Source organism: Aulostomus chinensis, chromosome 19 (genome assembly GCF_037954235.1).
Source record: "Aulostomus chinensis isolate RoL2024-O1b breed Wild chromosome 19, RoL_Achi_v1.0, whole genome shotgun sequence".
NCBI lineage: Eukaryota > Metazoa > Chordata > Actinopteri > Syngnathiformes > Aulostomidae > Aulostomus > Aulostomus chinensis.
In genome coordinates, this window is record NC_141338.1 from 25015028 (window position 1) to 25036357 (window position 21330).

The 21330-nt window shown below is 44.6% G+C and overlaps 1 protein-coding gene across 3 annotated transcripts in view; it reads left to right on the plus strand.

Annotated features, from left to right (window-relative positions):
- dcc (DCC netrin 1 receptor) overlaps positions 1 to 21330 on the plus strand; it is a 330071-nt gene that overhangs the window by 214099 nt on the left and 94642 nt on the right. For all 3 annotated transcript variants that reach the window (XM_086186581.1, XM_086186582.1, XM_086186583.1), the window contains exons 16-17: positions 8255 to 8350; positions 19316 to 19554. In XM_086186581.1, coding sequence (XP_086042707.1) covers positions 8255 to 8350; positions 19316 to 19554 — 335 coding nt within the window. The remainder of the gene's footprint in view (positions 1 to 8254; positions 8351 to 19315; positions 19555 to 21330) is intronic.

The following is a 21330-nucleotide window of genomic DNA, read 5'->3' on the forward strand; positions in this document are numbered from 1 at the left end:
AAAAACAAAGTGACGAAAAATATACATGCAGACTTACCAAGTCCAGGGACGGATGTATGGAAACAGGGTTCCCATGGTAGATGGTGGCTGCTAAAATGGTGTGACACTCAGGAGGAGCTCTTACCACAGCCAGTTCAAGTGATACATGAACACAACTGAACTCTGAATGCCTCAGAAAAGGCCAGACCTCACTGAAAATTGTACCTCATGAGCTGTGAAGGTGTTAAAATGAACTCCAGGACTGTTTTCTGTTCATAATCCCTCCAGAATTGTTTGGTGCTACCACAACTTCCAGTTTTGGCTCACAACATTTACATCTCCATCAGGCTTCCCCCTGGAGTCAGAGGCCCATCTGCCACTGTCAGAGGAGTGTATGCTTTTATTCATACTCATTTTCTAAAAGTACAGACACACTACAAAGACTTCTGGCTGGTTTTCAAGAGCTCTTCAGCTTGTAAAAGCTTTGAAGGTGTTGACTCTACACACGGATGGGGCGTCACACGCTTCGACTACTTAAGTGTACAACGTGACACTTGTGTTTTCAAATGCTTTTCAAAGTCAGTGGTCCACTTCATGAATATTTATGAGTCAGGGGGCGGACCATCATTGAAAAGCCCTGATCACACTTTTCATGAACATTGATCTACATGTGTTTCTATGTTGTCATCGGATCGCATTTCCCGAATCTGTACGCAAACATGAAGCACTGCATTGCAGTTGTACGTCTCTGATGTGCCTCTGTAAGTGTGACCTTGACCTTTGAGCACCACATGTTTCTCAGGTTTAGTTTATTTGTTGAAATGGCAGTGCAAGGATGGTAAAAGAAGTCCACGGGCTCACATCAACAACGAAAATGAAAACAGACAGAGGTCATTTAAAAAAGAAAGAAAAAACAAACAAGCGAGAAAACTAGTCAAGTCAGTTTTATGTGTGTCACCAAACCCCAACCAAAGTTCTGTCCTGACTCTGTCCAAGTAGAGCAGGTCCAGCACCTCCCTCCTTCAATGAACCTCCACCCAACAATTCTCCATCAGCAGCACATCCTGCAACAGGAGCCACCAGAACCTTCCTTTACCAGCAGGAAGGTGGAGCAGATCCAGGATCAGTGGAGAGAGAGAGCAGGAGAGCAGGACAGAGACATAGACAGAGAATGGAGGAGGACAGAGAGACAGAAGGAGAGAGAGGGACAGAGATAAAGAGAGAGAGAAAGGAGGAGAGACTGATAGACAGAGACAAAGACAGAGAATGGAGGAAGACAGAGAGACAGAAGGAGAGAGAGGGACAGAGATAAAGAGAGAGAAAGGAAGAGAGACTGATGGACAGAGACAAAGACAGAGAATGGAGGAAGACAGAGAGACAGAAGGAAAGAGAGGGAGAGACAGGAGGAGAGACTGATGGACAGAGACAAAGACAGAGAATGGAGGAAGACAGAGAGAGAGAAGGAAAGAGAGGGACAGAGATAAAGAGAGAGAGAAAGGAGGAGAGACTGATAGACAGAGACAAAGACAGAGAATGGAGGAAGACAGAGAGACAGAAGGAAAGAGAGGGACAGAGATAAAGAGAGAGAGAGAAAGGAGGAGAGACTGATGGACAGAGACAAAGACAGTGAATGAGGAAGACAGAGAGACAGAAGGAAAGAGAGGGACAGAGATAAAGAGAGAGAGAAAGGAGGAGAGACTGATGTACAGAGACAAAGACAGAATGGAGGAAGACAGAGAGACAGAAGGAAAGAGAGGGACAGAGATAAAGAGAGAGAGAAAGGAGGAGAGACTGATGGACAGAGACAAAGACAGAGAATGGAGGAAGACAGAGAGACAGAAGGAAAGAGTGGGACAGAGATAAAGAGAGAGAGAAAGGAGGAGAGGCTGATGGATAGAGACAAAGACAGAGAATGGAGGAAGACAGAGAGACAGAAGGAAAGAGAGGGACAGAGAGAAAGGAGGAGAGACTGATGGACAGACAGGGACGTGAGCAGGTGGAGCTACGGGTGGCAGCTGGAGCCTCTTCAGGTCTGGAGCCTCCTCCAGCAGCACCAGGATCTGGGATGAGGGGAGAAGAAGAGGAGTTAGAACAAAATCCCCATACCAAAAAAAGAGAAAACTAAAAATGGAGGGAAGAGAATAGAAATAACACCATAATGACCGAAGAATAATACATCCATCCGTTTTCTACATCTCTTATCTATTAAGGTGGTGGTGGTGGTGGTGGGGGGGGGGGGGGTTGTACAGTGACTGGATGGGCCATCAGGCGTTCAGTATTTTGCTGGACACTTGGACACAGTCACCGGGGGAAGTGGGAATCAAACCAGGGACCCTTCCTTTTCTAGACGGCCACTCTACCTCTGAGCCACGCCGCCCTGAACACTGAATACATTTATAAAATATATTCATTGACAGAGGAGACACATTAGCTAGCACCAACAAACCTGCTCAGCTGGTCATGAAATATGTTGCTGGATGGATGAAGTACACCCTCGGCTTGTTGTTGCATGTTCCTGACCAAACTGCCACAGATGTGTGACCCACAACAAACCTTTCACTACGGGCTCTTCCAAAACATCACATGTGACAGGAATGATTGCCATTAGCATGTTACTCAGTGCATGTTTGGGCTTTAGCCCAGGCCAGATGTGAATGTGGTGTCTGGGATCAGATCTAAACGTGTGTGTTCACATCTGCTTGGAGCAGCCAGGTCTGAAGGGGGGGCAGCCCCCCCCCCCCCTTATGATACGGATTTGATGAAGGCTTTGGAGATCTCAGTAAGCAATTTCAAATTTGATCGGAAGGATCATATTCTGGGCGGCCCGGTGGAGCAGTGGTCCTCACTGTGGCCCCCAGCAAGAAGGTCGTGGGTGGAGCCCCGGCTGCAGCACGGGGTCTTTCTGGGTGAGTCTCCATGTTCTCCCTGTTCCTGCTGGGTTCTCTCTGGTACTCCAGCTTCCTCCACAGTCCAAAGACATCAAGAGGGACCAGGTTAATCCAGACTCTAAATTGACCGTAGGCGTGGCTGGGAGAGCCAATGGTTGTCTGTCTCTATGTGTTGGCCCTGCCATGGACTGGTGACCTGTCCAGGGTGAACCCCGCCTCTCGGCCATAGCCGCTGGGATCGGCTCCACCCCCCGCAACCCCTGACAGGAATAAGTGGAAGATAATGGATGGATGGATGGATCGTATTCAGACCAAAGCACGCATTTTGCTGCTCATTATGTGATCCAATACACATGCGCGCGCACACACACACACACACACACACACACAAACTCACACACACACACACACACAAACTCGCACACACACACACACACACGAACTCAAACGCACACACACGAACTCACACACACAAACTCTCACACACACACACACACACACACACACACACACACACACACACACACACTCATGCACATGAACAATAATGAAGAATCTCCTTGGCAGTGGGACATGGACACACGTATGTATCCATGCAGACAACAGTGTGTGTTAAATGGCTGCTCCTGCTGTCTTCTGGGCCATGGAGCCAAATTGGACTGGAACGACTGAACAGTCACTGGAGCATTGAAACCTTCAGCTGAAAACAAGTTTTCAATGCTGATCAATACTTGTGAACTGACTCCAGGGAATTCATGAAACTTGAACACAACTGCATAAATTATTCTTCAGCTTGATCCCAAAGATTTTTCTTGGTGCCAGTGTCAGCATCGTGGAGGTGACGTGTTGAGTGAGCCTGTGAGCCACTGATCCACACTGCCAAGGTCAGTTAGCTGGGTGACATGTGACACACTCACATCAGATCCCTCCTTTTACATCAGTCAGCAGCAACTGAGCTAACCACACACACACACACACACACACACACACACACACACACACACACAGCAGCAGCAACTTCTTGCATCAACTTGAACACATGAACCTGAAAGGGCCTGGGGATGTCTGTGATAATGCAACAAGAACTCAGGCCCAGCGCCAGCAGGAAGTGATGATGTAAACAGGAGAGCAAAGAACACAAGCCTGCAGTGTCCTTCTTCATCGTGACACGGACTAAATTGAGCACATGCTGGTGTGTACGGGAGTCCCAGTAGGCATTTCTATGTTTTCTTGCTCCATGGTGACCCAATGAAACTGCAATGTTACTGATTCTGATCGAATGTAAAGAGACACATTTTCACATGGGTGGGCCACCCAGAGCTGCTGCCAAGGTCCCACACTGAAGTGTTCATGGTGGTTTTCAACTCAGCTCAGATAATTCTGCAGTTTTATAGATTTTTTCATGACATCCATTTATTTTAGATCATTAAATGTTTCCCAAGGTTCAGCAAAGTTTCAGTTTCCAGTCGCAGGTGGAGTTCCTCAGGTGAAGAGCTGTGATTTTCAGACGGGCCGATGTGAGCATAAACAGCTGAATCCAGGAGAATGGGAGGGCTTAATCATGGAGGAGATTTCACAAGTCCGTAGTCAGATGCATGACTTCAAATCCATCCATCCATGTTCTATCTCTTGTCCTGTTAAGGCAGCGGGGGTGGAGCCTATCTCAGCAGCCTTCAGGTGAGAAGCAGGGTTCACCCAGGATGGGTCGAACCCACGCAGGAACTGGGAGAACATGGAGACTCACCCAGAAAGACCCTGCGCTCCAGCCGGGGCTCCACCCACAATCTTCTTGCTGGGGGGCCACAGTGAGGACCACTGCTCCACCGGGCTGCCCCTCACTTGAAATACCTTGTAAAATCCTTTTTTTTTTGCTTGATAATTGGACATTTTTATGTGTCTGAACTCAGTGGCTGCTAGAAGAAGTGAGAAGAAGCAAAGAACAGTGCTGACAAACAAAATGTTCACGTTGTACTTCGAATGATTGTAGTTATGCTCCTACGACTGAAACATGCTGTACTCAGTGACTCTTGTCATGCATGTAAGTCTCACACTTGTGTTGTCAGTGCATATCAACAATGATCAAACTGCCATGTTTGGCTTTCGCTCAGCTCAACCATGACAATGCTAACTCCCAGGTGACGACGCCATTGAACAAACAACTCGGGGAAAAGGGTCACGTGACCTGATTTGGCTCATTGTCTTTGAGCATGGCAGCACCTTGCTGACAACTTCAAATACTTCGTACAGAGAAACACAGAGATGAACATCAGAAATGTTTTGGTCAAAATGACTGCATTTTGACCAAAACAGTCTCAGCAAAAGAACCCTTCATCCTCCACAAATGCAGCTGCTGACAAAGTACCAATATTGACAAAGTACTCCTGTGTTCCATTAATTCATTATGATGATGAAACCCCCATTTAATTACCATCCATAATTTAATGGTATTTCATAAGGAAGCTGCTTGAGGTGGAAATCTAATTGAGAGAGGTTGAAAAAAAGAAGGAAAAAAAACGCACCTTCCCAAGCAAATGCAACGAGCAATTTGCATGGCAAAGAAGGCAACAACAGATTGGCTGAATCTTTATACATGAGGGAAACTTCCTGTCTCAGGTCTCATAATGGAAGACTAATGAAAAAAGAAAGCCCATCCATTGTGTTGTATGCACACATAGGCAGTGAGCGTGCATATATACACGGCATTTATAATTCATGGCGATCATTAATTCACACGGCGAGGCGTCTGGGGAACGCAGCGGGTCTGTTTGTTTAACTGATGCAGGGGAACAAGCAGCATCGCATCAGAAGCGTGAAATGGCAGCAGAACGACATGCTGCATTCCATGTCTCCAGTCGTCAGGTCTTCATGTACTTGTACTTTCTTCCACTATCGTGTCAGGTCAGGGGAACTGAGGAGAGTAGGTGTTTAAAAACTGGGCAGAAACAGCTGTCACCATGGAAACGTGACAAGTTGGAGGACAGCTTGGATGTGGATCATCAATGTGTGAAAATGCAGCCAATTTTCCAAGTCAGTGGTGGCATCTAATCTGGGAATTCCAGGAAAAACTAAAAGATGCAGTTGCAATCACAATATTTATCCCTCATATTTTGTACTGTTTGATATGAAAGAACATATTTAGTGATCCGCTTACGCTCCCTGACCTTTCCTAGCTTTGGATTTCTTGTCTTTTGGAAGTGTGTGAACAGTGTGTTCGCCTCGTGGCGCTCTGTGATGGAGGATCAGGTGGGACAAATCGGGCATCGTGCATGATGAGAGCCAGAAACTGACTGAATTTTTAAAATTCATTGCCCACGCATGTGAATGAGTCTCACTTCTGGATTACATTTATTTGATTGTATTTTACTCGGAAGTTGTAATGTCCCATGCGGTACTTAAACGTCTCTTTCCTGCTTTCGCACCCTTTGGAGTGTCAAGTCACCATAACAGTGAGGGTGATGCTCATGTCAAAGAGACAGTGTTGAAATAAGAACTCCTGTGTTGAACAAAGGGGAGGTGCAGCAGAACACAGTCGCGGTAAATGAACATTTATTCAAGTTAATAATCCATCATGTGAGGTGTGGACATCAGTGGTGGAGGTGAGTGTGTGGGTGGATGGTGCAGGTTGTTAGTGTAAACAAGGAAAAACAAAAAGTAACACAAAGGCACACAGGCTGAGGGCAACAGGGAGACAGCAGATACCGATGCGGGCGTCTGGGAAGGTGGGGTTAAATAGGCCTAACTGGGAACACTGGCCTGGTGCTCCCAGTTAGGCCAGTGACCTGGCTGCTTATATACACAGTATAAATATATATATATATATATATATATACTGTGTATATATATATAATCCTGGTTGCCATGGCTGCTTTTGTGTTGTCAGTCCTGTTCTCAAGTGACAGTTTAGAGAAATTTGTCAAGAATGAAGGCTGAACGATCTGATGTCACAGGTTAAAGGTCAAGGTCACTGTGACCTCATCACACACATTTTTAGCCATAATTTACATGTAAATGATGGCATTTTTTTACCTATAAGGTTTATTAGATGAAAGCAACCTCCAGGCCTGCATTTGTGGGCATCTAAGCACCATCTTAAAGACTTCCCATGAATTCTGGTTTGCCAGAGGATGGACACGTCTGTTGAGTCCCTGTGCAGTCTGAGTGTGTGACCTTAGTCTGGTCCCACATTCATGCGCTACTGTGACACGACTGGTTGGAAGTATACAAATACGAGGTGCTAATTTTTGTACATTTTCTGCATCAAGTAAGCTAAACAGACTGAACGTGGCTGCGAGGCTGATAAAGTAACCATCATTCAATAAACTGTTCCCTGCCCCTGTTATACAGTTTGTAACCAGAAGTTTTAGAATTTAAAATTGGGTAAATGACTCAGTCATCATTGTGGTAAAATGGCAGAGTTTATTCATTCGGATCTGCCAGTTTTTTCAAGGCCAGGCTCAAAAGAGACAACAGTCAGCATGGGACTCTGAACTTGCATGAGCTGCTAACATTCTGGCCCTCTGACGACTCAAAAGTAGACCTTATCTTTGCAGGTACAGCGTTTAATGTTGAGGTTGGTGGACCGCAGTCACAGTCCCCCGTAGACCGGCTGGCGCTCACTTGACATTGTTCTTTTTGATTTTGCCTTTTTTTTCCGGTTTTTCAGAAAATACAAAATAACCTTTTGAAGAAACATCATAAGGAGTTGTTTTAGGCAAAAAAAAAGAAGGTACAAATGTACTTAGGGCAATTATCTTAAGAAGGAGACGAAGCACAACCACCTTGTGCTATAAAACAGTCTGATGCAATATTTTGCAAAAAGTGGCCTGTTTAAGAAACAGCAGAATTCCTCAGTAGTGCTCAAGAACTGCAGATTATTGCCTTTTTATAGATTTGGAATGAGCTGCAGTCAGCCGAGTCAAACTCCAACGCTCAGCCCCTGCACTAAAGCAGTCACTCACTGACAACCATGTTCTGGGCTGGACGGCGGTCAAGCACCAAGAACAGCAAACCACAGGAAACTCTAAAATGACTGAATATGTTTGGGGAAATTAAGATTTCAGTTTACGCTTGCAAGCCAAATCCTACTGATTTCTCATGATAATGGAGTGCGTTGCTGTGATGATGAAGATGGTGTAAGAAATGAAGCTTCGTGTGGTTACAAACCTACAGAAATGATGTAAAACATGAGGGAAATATAAAAACCTGATGCCGACTTCTGACTTTCCCTCAAATTCTTTATTTTCTTCATGAAAATGTTTGATCATCCAATCATGTGGAAGAATGCGGATGATCACAACAATCCTGTGTGCAAGTATTTCACTGTGTTTGATTCAGAGGATGCTAACATTCTCTCTCCATACGTCTTTGTCCCTGTCTCTATCTGGCAGAGCCAAGCTCGCACTACGTCATTTCCCTGAAGGCGTTCAACAATGCTGGAGAAGGAGTTCCTCTGTATGAGAGTGCCGTCACACGATCCCTGACAGGTAGGATCAGAATCACAGGGATCTGGGTTGACACAGCGGGGTTCCAAGGCTGGGATATCTGGCAAACGTCATAACGGTGTTCTGTATGGAACCCTTCACACTTGATTTAGTGTCACTGCCCACAGCCTTTGGTACACTGTTCAAACCGAGGAAAATTCTGGTGTGTAGTGACTGTGTGTATTGCTGTCAAAGTACATGTACTATTTAATCGTGATATGAGTATAATCAAGACTAGGAAAATAGGTAGCAGTGACTTTTACAGCAGTAGAAAAAGCTCAGTGTTTTTGGTGGCCACATTAGCATTTACAGTATCAGCAGGAGGCGCTGGTGTGCTGCTGAGTAGCAGTCCTGCTCGTCGTGGAAGTGCTGAATTATCTGGAAAGTTTGCAGCCACTCAAGTAGCAGATGAGCTTGAGGAGTAACAGTGCAGGAGGCCTAGTTTCAGCAGGATGGAGTCGCTGGCTCAGGTCCTACACCTGGGGTGCTGCCTGACAACACGCTGGACACCGCCTCTCCTCATGGTTCCATGAGGATCTTAAAAGTTGGACTTGAACTTTTGATTTGGGTGAAAAGATTTTGAAGGGAAATCTTGACAGTTCAGCCTCAATCTGAATCCACCACTGCTCAAATATTCACACCCAAACTTTTTAGACGTCTCTCTCTCTCCCCATCTGTGTGGGTCTCATGTTCACGCCTGTATGGGTTCATGTCACGTGTGCACACAGTCAGAGCTTACATACATAGTTATTTGTGTGCTGGGTGTGTGTGTCTGTGTGTTTGTGTGTGTGTAAGTGTGTGTGTCTGTGTGTGTGAGAGAGAGCACGTGTGTGTGTTGTGTGTGTGTAAGTGTGTGTGTCTGTGTGTGAGAAAGAGCACGTGTGTCTGTGTCTGTGTGTGTTTGTGTGTGTAAGTGTGTGTGTCTGTGTGTGAGAGAGAGCACGTGTGTGTGTGTGTGTGTGTGTGTGTGTGTGTGTGTGTGTGTGTGTGTGTGTGTGTGTGTGTGTTGGAGTGTTTGTGGGGGGGTGAGAGACTCATTAGCTCTTCCTGCAAACTACGGGCTGTAGAAGTGAGATAAATGAAACCCATCAAACTCTGAGCCAAGTTTCATCTTATGAATTAAACAACGGACCCTCCTCTGCTCATCCAGCAACCTGCAGCTGACATAAATCCTTTATTAGTCTCACAAAAACGTCACATTTCTGAGGTTGTTCAGCCCTTATGATGTGATGATACCAAAAGGAACAACCAGACCGCTCTGCTCCCCCAGTGTCCTCATGCTTCCCTTCAGTGTGTTTGGGGGAGTCTTGTTCAGGGCACTTCCCTGTGAGCCCATGCCTGCTGTCTTTGATGGAGGTTTCTTCAGGGGACCAACACAGAAAAACAAGAGGAAGTACATAGACACCCACTTGAAATCAGTTATTTAAGGAAATGAAGTCACATCTGGAGATGTGAAGAGATACGTGAACACATCTGGAGTTAGTAAGAGATACTTGAACACATCTGGGGTTAGCAAGAGATACGTGAACACATCTGGAGTTAGTAAGAGATACTTGAACACATCTGGGGTTAGCAAGAGATACGTGAACACATCTGGGGTGAGTAAGAGATACGTGAACACATCTGGGGTTAGCAAGAGATACGTGAACACATCTGGGGTTAGTAAGAGATACTTGAACACATCTGGGGTTAGCAAGAGATACGTGAACACATCTGGCGTTAGTAAGAGATACTTGAACACATCTGGGGTTAGCAAGAGATACGTGAACACATCTGGGGTGAGTAAGAGATACGTGAACACATCTGGGGTTAGCAAGAGATACGTGAACACATCTGGGGTTAGCAAGAGATACGTGAACACATCTGGGGTGAGTAAGAGATACGTGAACACATCTGGGGTTAGCAAGAGATACGTGAACACATCTGGGGTTAGCAAGAGATACGTGAACACATCTGGGGCTACTAAGAGATACGTGAACACATCTGGCATTAGTAAGAGATACGTGAACACGTCTTGGGTTAGCCAGAGATACGTGAACACATCTGGGGTTAGCAAGAGATACGTGAACACATCTGGGGTGAGTAAGAGATACGTGAACACATCTGGGGTTAGCAAGAGATACGTGAACACATCTGGGGTTAGCAAGAGATACGTGAACACATCTGGGGCTACTAAGAGATACGTGAACACATCTGGCATTAGTAAGAGATACGTGAACACATCTGGGGCTACTAAGAGATACGTGAACACATCTGGCATTAGTAAGAGATACGTGAACACGTCTTGGGTTAGCCAGAGATACGTGAACACATCTGGGGTTAGCAAGAGATACGTGAACACATCTGGGGTGAGTAAGAGATACGTGAACACATCTGGGGTTAGCAAGAGATACGTGAACACATCTGGGGTTAGCAAGAGATACGTGAACACATCTGGGGCTACTAAGAGATACGTGAACACATCTGGCATTAGTAAGAGATACGTGAACACGTCTTGGGTTAGTAAGAGATGCATGAACACATCTGGAGTTAGAAAGAGATACATGAGCACATCTGGGGTTAGTAAGAGATACGTGAACACATCTGGGGTAACTAAGAGATACATGAACACATCTGGAGTTGTGAAGAGATAAGCGAACACATCTGGGGTTAGTAAGACATACGTGAACACATCTGGAGTAGTGAAGAGATACGTGAACACATCTGGGGTTAGTAAGAGATACATGAACACATCTGGGGTTAGAAAGAGATACATGAACACATCTGGAGTTAGTAAGAGATACGCGAACAAATCTGGGGTTATTAAGAGGTACGTGAACACATCTGGGGTTATTGAGAGATACATGAACGCATCTGGAATTATCATGAGATAGGTGAAAAAATCTGGGGTTATTAAGGAATATGTCAACACTATGTGGTTATTAAGAGATTGGTGAACACATCTGGAATAATTAAGACATAGGTCAACACATCTGGGGTTATTAAGAGATAGGTGAACACATCTGGGGTTATTAAGAGATAAGTGAACACATCTGGGGTATTGGAGAGATAAGTGAACACATCTGGGGTTATTAAGAGATAGGTGAACACATCTGGAATTATGAAGAGATAGTTGAAAAAATATGGGGTTATTAAGGAATATGTCAACACTATGTGGTTATTAAGAGATTGGTGAACACATCTGGAATAATTAAGACATAGGTGAACACATCTGGGGTTATCAAGAGATAGGTCAACACATGTGGGGTTATTAAGATATACATGAACACATCTGGGGTTATGAAGAGATAATTGAACACATCTGGGGTTATTAAGAGATAAGTGAACACATCTGGGGTTAGAAAGAGATACGCGAATACATCTGGGGTTAACAAGAGATACGTGAACACATCTGGAGTTATTAAGACATAGGTGAACACATCTGGAATTATGAACAAATAGGTGAAACATCTGGGGTTATTAAGGAATATGTCAACACTATGGGGCTATTAAGAGATTGGTGAACACATCTGGAATAATTAAGACATAGGTGAACACATCTGGGGTTATTAAGAGATAGGTCAAGACATCTGGGGTTATAAAGAGATACATGAACACATCTGGGGTAATGAAGAGATAATTGAACACATCTCGGTTTATTAAGAGGCACATGAACACATCTGGGGTTAGAAAGAGATAGGTGAACACATCTGGAATTAGTAAGATACAGGTGAACACATATTGAATTATGAAGAGATAGGTGAAAACATCTGGGGTTATTAATAAATATGTCAACACATATGGGGTTATGAAGAGATACGCCAACATATCTGGAGTTCTTAAGAGATACATGAACACATCTGGGGTTATGAAGAGATAGTTGAACACATCTGGGGTTATTAAGAGGTATGTGAACACATCTGGGGTTATTAAGAGATAAGTGAACACATCTGGGGTTAGAAAGAGATACGCGAATACATCTGGGGTTAACAAGAGATACGTGAACACATCTGGAGTTATTAAGACATAGGTGAACACATCTGGAATTATGAACAGATAGGTGAAACATCTGGGGTTATTAAGGAATATGTCAACACTATGGGGCTATTAAGAGATTGGTGAACACATCTGGAATAATTAAGACATAGGTGAACACATCTGGGGTTATTAAGAGATAGGTCAAGACATCTGGGGTTATAAAGAGATACATGAACACATCTGGGGTAATGAAGAGATAATTGAACACATCTGGGTTTATTCAGAGGCACATGAACACATCTGGGGTTAGAAAGAGATAGGTGAACACATCTGGAATTAGTAAGATACAGGTGAACACATATTGAATTATGAAGAGATAGGTGAAAACATCTGGGGTTATTAATAAATATGTCAACACATATGGGGTTATGAAGAGATACGCCAACATATCTGGAGTTCTTAAGAGATACATGAACACATCTGGGGTTATGAAGAGATAGTTGAACACATCTGGGGTTATTAAGAGGTATGTGAACACATCTGGGGTTATTAAGAGATAAGTGAACACATCTGGTTTTATGAAGGGATAGTTGAACAGTTCTGGATTTATTAAGATATATGCCAACACATCTGGGGTTATTAAGATAGGTGAGATTATGTTGGGATCCTCGTCAGTATACTGCCTTTTCCCCTTGTCACTGCTCGCACACTGCAGAGACACACCTGATACCCAACCAGCCATCACACTGCCATTTTATCAGCAACTAGAAGACTGCAGGAAGACAGGGATGGACACAGGAGAGGCGGAGATGGTGGTTGGAGAGTTAGAAACAAGTGGAAAGGCTGCAGGTGCAAGAGATGAGGGGAAGAGTCGTAGAGGGGAAGTAAACAAGACCTGGAAAAGATAATGAAAAAAGTGTGGGGAGCTAGGGGGAGGGCTGAATGAGGTAAGTAAGACAGAGAAGTGAATTGAAACAAAGAGGGGATAGAGTGATCGAGGAGTAGAAGACAAACTGATTAAGGGAGAGAGGTTGGAGGGATAAGAAAAGGAGAGATGAAAAATGTAGAGCAAAAATGGGAAAAAGAGGAAGACAATAGAGCGGATAGTAATGCTTACATAAGGAAGATGTAGAGAATAATGAAAAGAAGTGACAGACGAAGGAGAGAGTCGATAGAGGAGTGTTGTGGTGGAGGAGGAGGCGTGTCCTTCGTCCTCATCAGTATTCTATCCTGACTGGAGTTTTATTGTGATGCTGGACGATCAGTTTAACCACGACAGCGCCTGCTGCAGCTCACCCTGCAGCACCAGACACCTTCTTCATCAATCTCTCTCCTTCTCTCTCTCTCTCTCTCTCTCTCACACACACACACACACACACACAGACACGCATCAGTTTCCCCCTCTGCTGGCCTGCAGCTCTACATCTCTCTGTTCAACAGCTGCACTTTAGGTGTTGATTCTCTCACTGGTCTCGTTTGCAGAGTGGACACAAACCTGCTTCATCTTCCAGAGTGACGCTGCTTCTCTCACACTCATATCACCATGGTTTCCCCTCTCAAAGTCTGCTTCAAAACATGTACAGTAGCCTAGTATTCTAAATCATAAACCAATACCAAATCATGCATTAGTGTCTTTGAACCGTGGATAAACCTGCTAAAGTACCTCCTACAAAGATCATCTTGCCTAAAGGCAAGGGAACACGAAACGAGTTGATGGGACGTTGATAATGTCAGATAGTGTTGGCTTCATTCTTCCAATAACTGCATTAACAGGTCAAAAATCATGAACGTAGTCCTTTTATGGTCATTTATCCAACACATCACCTTGACAGACCTCTATAGATTGAAGGGACATGGTGGGTGCCCTACCAACCTCAGCTGACAGAGCACAGCAGATCCCCTTTTCATAGAAATCACTCTGTCATTGACTCTGAACTTCTTACCAGGTCAGTGAGGGACAATTCCATATTTTTAGTGGCCACTGGTGTTCCTTGTTCAACAGCATCATGTGCAGCAGGTGACAGGAGTGTTCATGGTGGACGTTGGTGTGTATGAGGTGCAGGCAGTGTGAGTTATTATGTAGTATCAGAAGACAAAGGGTGGGAGTGAGTTAGACTGCAACGAAAGGGTTATGATTAAGTCAAGTCAGGACAGGTTTATTTGTGTGTCACCAAACCCCAACCAAAGTTCTGTCCTGACTCTGTCCAAGTAGAGCAGGTCCAGCACCTCCCTCCTTCAATGAACCTCCACCCAACAATTCTCCATCAGCAGCACATCCTGCAACAGCAGCCACCAGAACCTTCCTTTACCAGCAGGAAGGTGGAGCAGATCCAGGATCAGTGGGGACAGAGAGAGAGCAGGAGAGCAGGACAGAGACAAAGACAGAGAATGGAGGAAGACAGAGAGACAGAAGGACAGAGAGGGACAGAGATAAAGAGAGAGAGACAGGAGGAGAGACTGATGGACAGAGACAAAGACAGAGAATGGAGGAAGACAGATATGCAGAAGGAAAGAGAGGGACAGAGATAAAGAGAGAGAGAAAGGAGGAGAGACTGATGGACAGAGACAAAGACAGAGAATGGAGGAAGACAGATATGCAGAAGGAAAGAGAGGGACAGAGATGAAGAGGGAGAGAAAGGAGGAGAGACTGATGGACAGAGACAAAGACAGTAAATGAGGAAGACAGAGAGACAGAAGGAAAGAGAGGGACAGAGATAAAGAGAGAGAGAAAGGAAACGAGACTGATGGACAGAGACAAAGACAGAGAATGGAGGAAGACAGATATGCAGAAGGAAAGAGAGGGACAGAGATAAAGAGAGAGAGAAAGGAGGAGAGACTGATGGACAGAGACAAAGACAGAGAATGGAGGAAGACAGATATGCAGAAGGAAAGAGAGGGACAGAGATGAAGAGGGAGAGAAAGGAGGAGAGACTGATGGACAGAGACAAAGACAGAGAATGGAGGAAGACAGAGAGACAGAAGGAAAGAGAGGGACAGAGATAAAGAGAGAGAGAAAGAAGGAGAGACAGATGGACAGATGGGGACGTGAGCAGGTGGAGCTACGGGTGGCAGCTGGAGCCTCTTCAGGTCTGGAGCCTCCTCCAGCAGCACCAGGATCTGAGATGAGGGGAGAAGAAGAGGAGTTTGTGTGTGTGTGTGTGTGTGTGTGTGTGTGTGTGTGTGTGTGTGTGTGTGTGTATCAAGTGATTCCGATGAACCCTTGACTGATTAGTTCACATCCCTCCACCTGTCGTGCTGCGTGCTGTACATGTGTACTATTACATGGAACATCCTGGTCCTCCTACTGGTTTTTTACTTGAAACTCCCATCATCTCCTCTTGCTGTGCAAGTCGAGTGTCGACAGCAGTGTCGCGGTTTTGAGCAGAAACAAAAACGTGGGTTCTCGTAGAAGCTGTTCTTCATCCCCAGCCTATTGAAGGGAGCCTACTAGTTAAGATGAGGTCACACAAACCTTAACAGTCCCAATATAGATTTGCTTGCTTGGCTGTGGTTACTTGAACAGAGTGAGGAATGCAACACTGATCCTGAACGCATGTCCATAGCCATCAGTGATGTGCTATCATTTGGAGGAGCAGGTCCTGGCCATCGCTACCCGGCTGACCTACGGCTCTCACTCATTTGTTGTGGTTTGTTTACAGGAGCATTAGCCAGAGAGACAGGGGGAGGAGACATTTCTGACATTTCAGAACACAGGCTCCCACACTGAATGAGTATTGATGATATCTGGTGTCCTGTTGGCCTGGAGCCGGTTTGTGAGGGGAACGCGATCACTGACATAGATGTTGGGTTCCAGTGTGAAAGGGCTTTCATAAACTTTGCTCTCTTGTTTTCCTGCATCAGCCGCTGGTGACGGGCAGACTCCTGTCACCAAGCAGGTCTGTCGTGTCTGAAGGGCTAGGATCAACATCGACCTGATGCCTTGTTGGTTTTAATCACAGGCTCGTCACATGTGAACCATCAGCATGCCTGTGACGTTTCGCACGATCAGCCAATGTCAGCTGGCCTGCTAGGGTTCGTGCTCACTGCTAGCTGCCGAAGAGACGCCTCATAAACATCTTTTGGTCACAGTGACAGAACCCTAATATCGAACTATAGATGTGTCTCTGATGGGATTTTTCTCTGTAACTTATCAAAAATTGAAGACACTCAAACTTTGTTTCCCAGAGTTCGGCTGCTCTCTGTTTCTTACTCTAGATGCTCAGATTCATGGACAGAGGCGGCGTCTGGCATACATTGATGGCCACCATTGTGGAGGCCGTTTGATGGCATCACAGGAGGACTTTGTATTTTTTTTGTATCAAACATGTTTTTTCAATGAATTCAGTTTTTAATTTGGTTTCTGCTGTTTTTAAATGTAAAATAAAAGACAGTCGGTGGCACTGTAGGAGAAACAGGGCGAACCTCAGACAGGCGAACCTCTGCACTCGCGAGCCTGCAGGAGGTTTTACTGTTTCATTTAAACAGTCTGAGTTTAGTTTAAGAGGCTGCTAACAAGCAGGAGGCAGCCTGGTTTGTTGGTTTACTGTGTCTGCATCACTAACTGTGTCTCTGCTTCCAGTAGGTCTGACTGCATAGATATGACTCACAGAACTGGAATAAGCAGAGTTCCTTTTCTCTTCTTCACATCTCTACGCTCATTCCAGCTCTCTGATGGCATCTGTTCTTATGTCTGCTTCTGTTGTGCTGCCTTCAGGTGCTCCTCTCGACTGCAGTTCCTGGTTCAGCCGTTAACTACTGTTAACCCCTGAGAGGTGTTCATGTGCTGCAACTCAGACAACTGCCTCTTAAATTTTAAACTTTTCATTTGAAAGCATATCAAGTAGGAAATCTAACATCGAGCTCCAAAAGAAAACATGAGGGTTAATGTTTGAGACACTAAAATAAAATTGGAATTCATTTATAAGAATTTTCAAGTGTGAAGATGAAAGAAAATGTTCTACTAAAGGGAGAAGATAAAGAAAATTAAATAAGGCAATAAACAATACTTGCTTCTTGTTTGAATCTCACACACCTTTCCTCCTCTGTGTGATTTGTTACCTTATTTACCATGTTTCTGAATGCATGTGAAGGCAGCATCTTCTTTCTGATGGTCTGGAGACACAGATCCACACAGATGGCTTCATTTTGCAGGTGGCTAAAGCCAGCAGTGTGTGTACCTGCAGGACAACCCAGTCTCATGTCAAAACGTGAAAAGGCTCCGTTTGTCCACAGGTCAAAACCTATCAGTTCTACGATAAAGGCCTAAAAATTGTGAAATGGGTACGTTTTTTTCCCCCTATTCTTTTCTATTGGAGCGCTGGTAGGTCATGTGACTCTTTCATGCGGGCCTCTCCAAACAAAAAACATGGCGGCCGCTCCTGTCATTGTCGGAGGAAAGTGCCTTATTCCAAGATAGTTTTGATTTAATAAAGCATTCTGATGACATTTCTAGCGAGAAATATACATTTTGTTTTCATAATCTTCGCTCAGTTCTTGTGTAGAATCTTTGGTTTGTTCGTTATTACAATGAATCTTTCACCTCTTGGAAGAGAGTCGTTACAGTGTCACGTTTCTCCTGTTGCTATGCTGGTTGCTAAGGACGCCATTACGGACGACCGTCATTTCAAGATAGGTTTGATTTTTAAAAAAAAGCATTTTAAGGACATTTCTGGCAAGAAATATACATTTTATTTCCACAATATTCGCTGTTTAATAAAAATAATATGAAATGGATTTTAGTGCCCCAGGAATTACAAACATCTGCTTCCAGGAAAGTCGCCCCCCCCCCTTCCTCTGTGAGAAAATCCGGAAGTTGTCGCTCACTCCGAGGAAATTTTTTTTAATACTTTATCTTTTGATTAATAAGACAATCTACAAATTCATTTAATTTCTGGATGTTTATTCTACCTACAAAGTCCATTTGTAACCATTATAGGTCTACCAATCAGCATTAAGAATATAAACAATGATTCAAACAAATGGGCGTGGTCTGCTGACGTCACATCCCTCAAGGCGAACTCCTGCACTCAGAGGTGGCCTTTTAGTTCCATCATTTCACGCTATATTTACAGATTTATTATTGAGTGGAACAAAGCACACTGATGTCTGGGTTCATCAAGGGTATCATTACAGAAATCCTAACTATCTGGCCAGTTAAATTGATCCTAACTGTTCTTCAGATATTGTGCTGGTAATGTCATGTCATTTCTTTTCAAATGTAACTTTTGTCGTTCTGATGTGTGTGTATTTTTACTGCTCCAACAAAGCTGTTCCTCTTCTGGGGTAACTCAATCATTCAGGCAATCAATAACTGAATGTCTCTGATGCTGTACTGTAGTATTGCAGTACAACAGATGCGATCCTTATGGAGGACAGAACAACAAACTAAAATTTCAACTTCCTCGGTTTAAAAAGAAAAAACTATCCCCTTGCGAAACTGGGCAAAATCAGGGTCTGTGACTGCTGCACTCAGTGCAAAACGTATCAGTTCTACAATAAAGGCCTAAAAATTGTGAAATGGGTACGTTTTTTTCCCCACGAGACTGGGTTGTGCAGGATGGCTGGAAAGTAATACCTTGACACGTGTCAAGTTTTTATCTCGATTGTTGAAGATTGAAACATCAAACAGGTGACGTGTTCCACATCCTTCTGTTCTGCTGTTTGGCCCGGTGGATCTGTGGCTCCACATCCTGTTTATCGACACGGCTTCTATCTCACTCTGTTCTCTCCCCTCTTGTCTTTTCTCACCTGTTTTTCACTTCCTCTTCCATCCATGCCTCCTTTCCTTTCATATGCTTCATCCCTCTTGTCAAACAAACATGGCGTCCTGCTGCATGTCATCCTTCTTACACCCTGTCTTTGTGTGACCTCCGACTAACCCTCCATTGACATGAACATGTGCTTGTGTCACTCGTGTCCCCACACATAACCCCCATTATCACACACTCATTACACGGCCTGGTCTCATCAATTACCCCAAATACCCTGGTCACATGATCAACCCTTCCTCAGACCCCATAGACCCATCTGAGGATGACCTCTTTCACCTCTTTGATAAATACCCCACTCCCATGCCAGACACCAGCACTCCCATGATCCCCCCGGTGGGGGTCCAAGCCGTGGCTCTGTCCTCGGACTCGGTCCGTGTATCTTGGGCTGACAACTCCATGACCAAGAACCAGAAGTCATCTGAGGTCCGCTACTACTCCGTCAAGTGGAAGACCAGCTACTCCACCAGCGGGAAGTACAAGGTAATTAAACCCATGTTAATGTGAGTTCTTCTCTTGATACCGTCTCTGCCAGGGATCTGGACATGAGCGCCTAAGATTTATGACTCTGACCATCAACTATTACTACTAACATGAGACACGGGACTTTTCATTTTGACACTGGATTTAAAATCTTAGATTTGGGACTCGGAACTTCCACAATGCAGTTGTGAGCAACAGGGAATTAAAGCCTCTGAGACTGGAGAACACACTGAAGGACTGTTGAACTCAGAACTCCAGCCAGGAACATGGGATGGACTTTAGAGCCCAAAAAGGAAGGGTCAGTGTTACTCAACTTGGTGGGTTTGTCATAAGAATTAAGAAATGCACTTGCAAGTTTCCTTTTCAGTTGGCCTTCATTTATGTGTCTGTTGCCAGTTGTAATGAAAGGGTTGTTGGTCTCCAGGCCAGCGACACGGAGCTCCCACCTTGGAGTCCGTCGCTCTGCTGGTTTACTGTACATGTGCTGATGAGGTTGCTTTGACTTTCTTTGTTTTCTGACAGTATAAATAAAGCAAATTTCCTGGGGGCAACCTTGTTGCCTGTGTGTTATGGTAGTGGGAACAAAAAGTAGGACACTCCCTAACGGGAGACCTTCTAATTCTATTCACTGCCCATGAGCCTGACAGTTTGGAGATAACCGTCTGTACTTGGGACGAAATGGTGCTTACTGGTCTCACATACTCAAGTCTTGAGGACTGATAAATACTTGACAAAATCAACAGAGTTGAAACTCAGGCTTTGGGAAATATCCTTATTTTCTGTCTTTTCACAGCCAGAAGAAGACGGAGACCCGTTGCTCCTGTCAGCCTGTAGTAGAGAGCTTGGGAAAGAATGAGCTCAGCTGAAAGGATGATGCTAGCCGTGGGTGAAGGGAAAGAACGTTGCCTGCTTTAAAAAATCGAGGGTCCTGCTGAACATTCGCTTTGAAAAAAATGTTCACGGTCATTCGTTATTTGTTGACATTTTATCAGGTACACATTCAGAAGTACTTGGTCTGTCTGAGCCTCCTGTCCCTTCTTTCTCTCTCCTCCTCTGAAGCCTGTTGTTCCTCCTCTGCTTGTATTCCAGTTCAGTCAGGATCAGCGTCTCGGTGCAGGAATCCTCCTCATCCTCTCTTACCAAGATGATTAGTAGCAGCAGTCGCTCCTCTAGACCTCATTGTTGTTTAGCAAAGTTCCAGGGTTTTTGAGCTGCAGAGTCAAATCACTACCCTTGGTCAGAAAAGTAGTTCAGGATATAGACATTGCAGTATATCTGCTTGTTTGGCTGTAAAAAGGGCAGACCAGAGGTGAAAGTTGGCATGTTCCTTCAACATCAGTGTCTTGATGACAAAGGTTTGATTTAGAATGTAGTTTGTGACCTACCGATCTTGATTTGGTACCTGACTTGGAACCTGCTTTCAATCCAGACTTGACACAGGGATGATAGTGACGACTCCTGGTCCTGCACTTCGGATCATAAGCATTTGTTTGTCTGCAATGGAATCCATGTTGCAAACTAACCTCTGAACACGAGTGTTTCTACTGTCCACGTCCCTGCCTGTGACTGATTAACAGCTGACAGAATATGAATATCTCACCTGCCACCTGGACTTAGAGCTGCAGTCCGTTTACTCTTTGGCTTCTTACACTGCAGTTTGCTATTCTGCTCTCTTGCAGCTTTGTCAATGTGCTTTTCCCTCAGTGTCTTTTCAATGAGGACAACCTGACTGAAATGGATAGAAAAGAGTTGTGCAACTAAAAAGTTTCCTTGCAG